A 9110-nucleotide genomic window follows, 5' to 3' on the forward strand; every position below is an offset into this window, starting at 1 on the left:
AATTACTTTCATATTCAGCCTGAGCCTTCCAGCCATGCTGCCATGAGGAAACAGTGAGTATAGCAGACAGTAAAGGAATTTCCACTGTTGTCTTGCTTCCTATCCATGGCCGTTGGTAACCTAAGAAAATGAGTTCTTTAAGGAAAAGAAGTAAAAAATAGATTTTTTTTTTAAATATATAAGGTTTTAGAAGAGCTGTTGGGACTTCCTTATCTACAAAATCCAGCTACTACTCTTAAGTATAGTACTAAAGTTGAAGTTTAGGAATAAGTTTATGCAAATCCTGTATTTTCTGTGCTTATCCCTTCTATGTTTGCTGTGTTCTGATCTAGAAGCCTTGCTTCGTTAAACCCAGTTTAAATCTGTTAGGATGTGATTGTGAGCCAGTGAATGGAACAAGCCACCTCCATGGTCTCCTGGTCAATGAGGTTTGTTGCATCCGAGGGGTAGCACTGAGCGTGCCAGTAACTGATGACCCTATTCTAGAGCTTCGCTTGGTAATCTGAACAGCAGTGACACAATGATGTAGTCTTTCCCCCGTGCTTTTGTCTGCATCTATATGTCTGAAGACACTCAGGGACCTTTTATGTCCGAGTCAAATAGAAGAATCACAGTAGTCGAGAGTAACAGGAAGTCAGGTTTCATGTATTTGTTAAAATATTTATTTCTTATTAAAGAATTCTCCATAAAGTAGTATAGTATTTGAATTAAATATCTTTTTGCTTTGATTCCTGTTTTTTTTTTCCTACAGAAATGTGGATGACTACTGTGATCAGAGATTTATTTGCAGCTTTCATTAGTCATGAGCTTCTGTTGAGGCTTGGCGCCGTGTGTGTGGGTTTTTGTTTTTTATTTTTTGTGTTTTTTTTTTTTTTAATTACAGGTTAAAGGAAATCCTGTTTAAGCCTGCTTAATCTGTCTCAAAATGGACTGTCAGCTTATTTTTTTGCAGCTAGTTACAAATGTAGTTTTTGTGCTGGATGTTGTTAGATTTTTTTTGTTTGTTTGTTTTCAGCCTGGTTTCTTGAAGAAATGAGGCATACATGATCGGGCTGCTTATGCGTGACTCCTAATAATTTCTGAAAAATACAGAAGGAGAGCTCTAAAGAGTATTAAGTTCATGCCAGTTATGCAGTTACGTGGAAGTTCAGATACGTAGAGGACAAATACTTTTTTCTTTCTTTTTTGAAACTTCTACTGCAGGAAGTCAAATGTTATTCAGGCAGCTAGTTATTTTGTGGACACAGGATAATTCTCTGTTTTCTCCATAACCTGTTTTGAGTGTGATATTTTCATGAAGATAGGTATATTTTATTCAGATGGTAGTTGACTAAAAAGTCAACCTACTGATACAAATGAAAATGTTAAGAGAAGATGAATGAAGCTGCTTTCAGCTGGGGGTTGGCATCATGCTTGTGCAAAGGGAAGTAGGGATTGCTGTGTTCCAGCAGAGAAAATTGAGTCTAGTAGTCATTTTTTCAGAAGTTTGACACCAACTATAAAATTTCAGGATGATACTGCTCGAATTCTTGGTGGAATAAAATCATGAATTGATTTGCAGTATGAAAAATATTGCTCGTTGTTAATATAAAGTGGGTCACTTCATTTGTACTGCTTAGTTTACGTGAGGTAAGACTTCTAATCCTCTGTTAAAATATTAATCCATATTAAAAGTAGAAATTTAATTGTTCAATAGTGTTTTGATACTCATTAAAAGCCAACAAACAATGGGTATTTGGGGCTTTTTAACAGGGTGGAAACTACACTTTAAAAATGTTGTTTGAATGGGTATTGCGTGCATCTTACAGGAGTCTTTTTTACAGGGTTACTTTCAGTTACCATAGTAAATTTTACACAGGATTTAAAAGTGGAAAAAATGCGTTTTAAAGAGTAATAAAGAACCTGCTTTTAGTGTGTCCATGCAAGTTCAGTTATAGTGGCTATATTACTGCAGCAATAGTTCTTTAAGACTGATTGCTCAATTCAGAATTCTCGTTGATCCATGTTTAGAATTGCACATGGTGACACTTGCGTGGTCGGTTCCTGACCTGAAGCAAAACTGAAACCTCTCACATTAAAGTGAATAAAATGTGTAACTAGCGAATCACTCAAATGAAAACTCTTAAGTGAATTAGATGGTCACAGAAAAAAATCTTTAAGGTTGTTATGATCTCAGATGTTATCAGTAAAAGCATGTGTGGCTAGGAGATTCATATTTCTGTCTTCAGAGCAAAATTTAACCTCCAGCTTTGCCAGTGTGCAAATGAAATCTTTGCAGTAGTACTCGTGTATCCAAACTGGCTTTCAGGTTGTTGAATATTCTCATTCTCTTTCTCTCTCTGAGTTGGTGGTCTTACACCTACAGAGAGCAATGCTGTTACAAATGCACTGCATATCTTCCCCTGAAATACATTTTCAGGTTGTAGTTCTCAACAGCATCCCTTTTGCTAAAGATAAAGCTTAGTTTAGTGAATGTATGTCTGATGAGTTCTTACTAATATTTTGTATGTTTTTAAGGCTATATATAAGGTCTTCTATAAAACCAATGCATTTCACACTTCTGATGACAGGTCTTCTCAGGGGTTTTAAGCTTTATTTATAGCTGTTACATAAATACAATATATTTTTCCAGTAACTTGCAAATATTTTAAATACTACAGTTCAAAAATGTGGAGCAGCAATAAACTGAAATTAGCTGAGAATTAGTCTTTGTTAACTGTTTGGATGAATAACTTGTAGAAGCAGTGAGCTAACTTCATATTTTCACAATTATTGAAAGTTAAATGCAGAAACAAAATAATATCCTAAATATCTAAAGTATATGGTATAATAACACGAAGACATCAGGCTATTTTTTTTTGTCCTTAAAACTGTTGAGTGGATTTTTTTCTAGTGACTTCAGTAGGAACAAATTTACTCTGGAGTTAAGTCTTCCCACGGTTCTATAGTATGCAATAATTCTGTAATATGGAGATTGCTTTTTTTTGTGTGTGCAGAGGGATGGAGTAGTGCTGTTCCTGTTGAAATGAGGACACATTGTGTTTAGTGGGCACATACACAAGGCCTCAGTGTTTAATTTTGTGCATCCCTAGTTCCTTAGAGAAAAACAGTATTGTCCCCTGTTCATCTCATTACTTTGCTTTGCATAAAAATAAGTATATACAGGACTTGCCGTCGTATGTATTTTAAGTAAAATTCATGTACTAACAGCTAAGAAATACATACATATATATATAAAAAATCTTAGGGATCTTACAAATAAGTTTAGTAAGCAAAGACAGCCTTCCCTAAATGAGATAGGTTTTACTGAGATTGATTACAGCATGCAGAAGAGAAATGGGAGACACTGAGGACTATGGTCCTCTACTTATTCAACATCTTGCCCATCCATGTCACCATTTTCCAGTGCTGGAAGCTCCCTTTCAGGAAGTAGCCCATACTCATTTAGGAAAGACTCCACATCCACAGCAAAAAATTCCTCACTGAATTGTTCAGAAACGCTAATGAAATTGCTCAGAAGCTCCCCACCCTTATAGACAAGGAGAGTGGGAAGCACTTCACTGGAGAAGCGGTCTCCAGCCCCTGTGCTGGAGGCCTTTATCTTGCAGAACTTCACAGTGGAGTACTCCGCAGCAAGGCAGGTCAAGCTGTTGTTCAGTGCCTCGCAGCCCTTGATACCGTCTTCATAAATATGAACAATGACAGTGGTCGTTTTATGTTCTTTCTCAATGGCTTCCAGGAACTGTTCTCCATTCTGCAGCTCACACAAGTAGCCATATTTTGGCCCAAAACTCAGCCTCTGGTGCATATCCTGCATGCAGCGTTTGCGATATTTTTGTAGGCAGGTTTCATCTTCTTTCTCGTCCTGAATTAATTCATACTCCTGCATACTCATCTGTGGATATTGAGAGAATTACTAATTTATATTTTATATTTATTAATAAATGGTTATCTGTTCACACTGTAGAGAACAAATTGGTGTCTAGATAACATTGCATAGAGCATTTAGCCAAAAGAGCAACTTCCTATAATGTTTCTTTAAGGTTTCCTCAAGAGACAAGGGTGAAAATGCTGGCTTTCAACACTTGAGTGTCAGATTGATGATACTGAAGACAGCCATATTTGGCAAAAACCTCTGGATCCTCCAGAGTTGATGGAGATTTTTTTCTAGTAATTGCAGTGGGGTCAGGATTTAATTCCTTCCCTCCTCCCCCCCCTCCATCAATCAATTACCCTGGCCATTACCATTTTAGAGCTCTATCCTGACTAGCAAGTTTTTAAGCCTGTGAAAAATTTTTCAATCCTCTTAACCAAGGATAGAGTACAAGGGGGGGAAGCCCAAACTCTCTATTGCGTGAGATATTTCTGTGACTTACACTGCTTATTTTGCAGAAGTCGGACTCTACCTGAGAAAGGTCTAGATAGAGGCAGTTGGTTGTGTGTTTTAGGTCAGATGTTGTATTTTTGTAGTAAGCAATTCTTTGAGTATTGAAATGTTCTTCAGTGACAACTCTTATGCAGCTGCAACTGTTTAGTGTTAGTAATATAACCTGTGTCCAAGAGATTGCTTTATGTTATATTTATGATGTAAATCCAAAATAAAGTTACTGTCAAAAATGCTGATTTATTCTATCATAACATGTTATGGGGGTTCTGTTAAGCTGCTAAATCTGGCAAATTCAGGAGTTCTTAGGTTACATACTTGTGTTTCATATCAAAATATATTTATTTTGCTTTTCTCACCTTACGGCAGAATCTCTCTCTGGTATCTTTATCATCTTTACTGAAAGATCTGTGTGGTGAAGACATTTGTCTAAGAATTTCTTTCTTGCTCAAGGACAAGGTGTCTCCATCTTCACTTTCTAATTTAAATTTTCTCCAGTCATTGATCACTCCTTTGGGCCCTGAGAGAGACAAGTTAGATGAGAAACTGGCTGCAGCAAGACGCTGTCCTAAGTTTTCTGCCCGTCGCTTGCTTGTCTACCCCTGTTTCTTTTCAAGTCACCCTCCAGAGTGCTTGAAAACAGCTTTGGAACCAATGTGTCACATAAGCCTCCAAAAGAAAAAGGGTTTGTTTCTAACCACAGTCATTTTGGTTGTTTGGTTTATATTATGATCATATAAAAAGATGTTGAACTGCACAAGTAGTCAGCAAGGATGAGGACATGGAAACCTGTTGAACTGGCTGCATGGCCACAACCAGTGCTGCTTACAAGTATATGTGCAGTTCCCTATAGACAACATTTCATGTGGTATGTATTCAGAGTCTTTCACATTCCTAGTAAAACTAAGAATAAAGGGGACTCGAGATTTGAGGGTTTTTTGCTTGTTTGTTTTTAAACTGTTATCTGTTCCACTGATGGACTATAATGTGGTGCTTATTGATGATTCTGATGGTAATGCAGATCTCACTCTTCAGAACTAGTTGATTAAATCATTTTTACAGTTCAAAATGCCAGTGGTATTCTTCAAAATCAAACATTTTAATCTGTACCTTTGATAAAGCAAAAACATGGAAAACTTTGTTTTCAGAAGTGAAGTTTAATTTATGGAAAATTTGGGAAAGGCTAGGTAAGCTCTTTGTGTCAGAAAGGTAACCAGTTGCTAAGAGTCTGTTTTGCATTAAGTTTCAACAGCTTATAGTGATGGCCAAAGGTGAGGTACCTGACACCACACCCATGGGTGGAAATGTTAGGTGAACTGAACTTTTTGCGAACAAGATTTCAAGGCAGGAATTAGCGTGAAATTCTTGGCATGGTGATAACTGTGAAGTGTACAGTAACCTGATTTCCAGAACTAATCAGAAGCCTGAACGTAGGCATAGTGCCCTACGTTTGGGTCCTTAGAAAAATATCTTGGCTGACGGCAGCAGGACTGGCTTGGGAAAGAACCTCAAGAACAATTATTACAAAGGCTGTATTTATTATAGTACAAGGAAAGGAGCCTTCAGAGCACAGAGGAGGGAATGATGGACGTCTTAGCACGTATACTAAATACCTGCTAGCAGGATAGGACATGGTGCTCTATAGAACAGAGTACAATGATGCTCATAAATCAGTGATTGACCCTGGACTAAAAAGAATTGTGACTCTGAGCCAAGGATGCTTTTAAGGATTTTAGAGTTCTGTGCTGGGTTTGTCAAAAAGCTGTTTAGCTGCATTTTTAGCTGAATTTTTAACAGTGAATGCTCCTTCTGTAAGAAAGAAAGAAAATAGTTCATAGTGAAATCCTGTAATGTAGTTCTAGTGCCCCCACCGAAGAACAAAGTTGTTCACGTCTGAAGCAAAAAGTCAGCAAGAGCTGCGCTGGGCAATTGCTGTTAGTGCCCTGTGCAGATGTCTTCTGCATTTGCTATTTGTTTCAGGCACGAGGAAGGTTGGTACAAAGATCATTTTGGTGTTACCTGCTGTTACGTGGGGAGTGTCGATTAGATATGTTCTCATTGGCTTTGGAGCATACTTCACTATGCAAGGAAGTTGGCATCCCAATGAATGTACTTGAATTCCACAGTGAACAGTTTAGCTTATACTTAAAGAGGGGGAAAAAAATCAGGTTCCTTGCCTGTGTGTGTAGCCTGTCCTTCAAAATCTTCTTCCAAACTGGCGTTTCTGTTCTCTTCCATTTTGGCAACTGGTGTGGGAGATGCTGCAAGTCCAAAAAGGAAAACAATAGCAGGATGAAAAGGCATGAACTTACAGCTGCATACGGTGCAGTATGTCATTTCCTGCAGCCGTTAGGTGTTGGGGCTGGTAAAAATCTAAATTATAATTGTAGAGCTTCTCATCAGCTCATAAAAAGTAATTAGGATCAGTGTCTTAAAGGTGTCTGAAATTCTTACTGACAGCACTCGGGTGAGAGTTTTTTTCATTTTAGTGTTTGGTCATGGAGAATATTGGCAGCCTGTTGTAGAACAGTGCTAGTAAAAGCGTCTGCAATGGAAATGTGCAGTGGTTATTTTCACTTTCTTCCCTCTCTGCTCCCTCTGAAATTCATCAGTTTTCCAAGTTCTGTAAGCCTATTTATTTTTGAGGGTTGTCTGAACTGTTCATTTCTTGTACAGAAGATGAAGCCAAGTATTGGTACCTGTGAGAGAAGAGACCTCTAAACTTGGAGCTAGACTATGTGTACTGAACCAAGATACAAAACAGAGGAAATTACAAGGGATGTAAATTGTGTTGCTCTTCCACCAGTTGTATCCCCAAGAGCCAGGCAGCAATTGCAGAGCACTGTGGGATACACTGTGGGATACAGTGAAGGGGACACCCCTTTTCTTGTCCTTTCTCAAAGAGCTTTTGAGGATTGGAGTAGGACCGTTCCTCTTTAAGGAACTGTTCCTTCTTTGTGTAAAGAGTTCACCAGATAAGCGGAGCTGGGCAGTGCCAGAGCATGACGAAGCAGCTGGATTTGGCCAGAGCGTTGACTTCTCCAACTCAGCTGGTCTAGCTGATATGCTACTGTTCCCTGAAAGTCACTGTAAGTGTGTTTGGGGTTCTGCAGCTTTCATGAGCAGATCAACTACCTGTTTCAGAAAGATACACTGGGGGAGGAAAAAAGTACCAGTTCCTCAAATGCATCTTTGCTATGCTGCTGATAGATGTCTACATACCCAACTGTATCAGAGCCCTGCTGCAACATAGTCATGAATCATGTTACACCTCAGTCAGAAGTTTTGTTTTTAGTCAAAATTGTAATTCCAATGTGCTGAAGTGTTACTTTCCACAGGAGTCTTAAGGCGGACACTATGAAATGAGTGTTCCTGTTTAGTCTAGACTAGTTTCATCTAGTTTTAGCAGTTCAGCTGTTCAAGTAGGCTTTACAAAAAAACTTTTCTTGAAGCCAGTATTAAGATGTTATCTAATGAATGCCGGATTTAAAAGCTGATGGCAAGTTAGGCTTGGGTGACACTCATTTTGTAGCGCGTATGTACCCTTGGAAGGAAATGGCGCTTTCATGTGCTTGACTACTTACATGCCAGGATCGAGGGGTAAAGTGGAATAATGGCTGAGCAAGATGCTGGTAACAGGTTCTTGTGTGTATTGGAAAAGCTAATCAATAAATGTGACCATAAGTTGTTCTGCAGAAAGATTTGTGGTAAGTAATCAAAACTTGTAGGAAGTGTTTTGAATTCGTTTGGAGGAAAAGCAGATCATGAAAGATATAATTTATTATTAGTAATACTATTTGTAGAGCTGCATTTATATCCAGTTTAGTGTGAGATTTTACTGTATTTAGTCAATTCTGAAATAGATTAAGCTAATTCCATCTTGCATATGCAAACCTGAAAATCTCTTGTCACATTATTGATGGACTGCTATGTGAATCTGCTGGGGCAAAGCCCAAGAAGTCATTGCCATGACTTACTTTAATATCTATAAAATACTCTGGACTGTTGATGCTGAGAATTGTCTTTGTTCTGTGAGATGGAGGAAAAAAGAGTTTAATTTTCTGTAGGCATGCTCTGGTCTTCCACAGCTTTTAGCCCTGAAATGCAGTAGAAGGAAGCAGGATGTGGAAAGGAATAATTAAGCAGTCTGTTGCAGGCTTGAGCCAGAGACTGTTGACCACATTTTAGGTGAAATGTTAAGAGGTGGAAACTGATTGTGTAACGAATGAAAGCGCTCCTTAAAATACATGTCACTGGTCTGTTGCACCTAATGAATCTCGAAAGATTAGTTGAATCATAACACAGAAAATTGCATTTCCCCACTTCTTCAGAAATGTGGCATGAGGCAATAATCCTTACGATACAGAGACTGATTAGCTGACCATAGAGCTGGGAGTGGGGAACTCCTAAAACCTAACCCGGGTCCCGCTACTGACTCAGGCTGTAAGCCTGGAGCAAGTCATGCAAATCTTACTCCTTTCCTTTCAATAGAGGTATAAATATTTACAGTTCTTAACCTGGCACTGTAAGAAGCAGGCTGTCCAAGCCAGGTGTTTCCCAATTAGGCACCCGAGGACAAGCGCTTATGAACATGTAACTGCAAGGTGAGCCGTGGGAAGCTCAGTTATAGCATGAGCTGGCTGTTCTATAGCACATGTTCTTCCTTTGAAGAAAGTGCAGTGAAAAAAGTCTAAGCTATTGCATTTTCTGTAGTGTGAGTGCAAGC

General features: G+C 38.6%; 1 protein-coding gene across 1 annotated transcript; it reads right to left on the reverse strand.

Annotated features, from left to right (window-relative positions):
• Positions 1–3367: 3367 nt before the first annotated feature.
• PDC (phosducin) lies at positions 3368–6637 on the reverse strand. The gene is made up of 3 exons (XM_085312433.1): positions 6562–6637; positions 4744–4904; positions 3368–3895 (listed from the first exon to the last, which is right to left on the reverse strand). Exons 1-3 carry the CDS (start codon positions 6620–6622, stop codon positions 3368–3370), a joined length of 750 nt encoding a protein of 249 aa, XP_085168559.1. The 5' UTR covers positions 6623–6637.
• Between the last annotated feature and the right edge of the window lie 2473 nt (positions 6638–9110).

This window comes from Rhea americana, unplaced genomic scaffold, assembly GCF_003343005.1.
Source record: "Rhea americana isolate MKP2758 unplaced genomic scaffold, rheAme1 scaffold_364, whole genome shotgun sequence".
Classification (NCBI taxonomy): Eukaryota; Metazoa; Chordata; class Aves; order Rheiformes; family Rheidae; genus Rhea; species Rhea americana.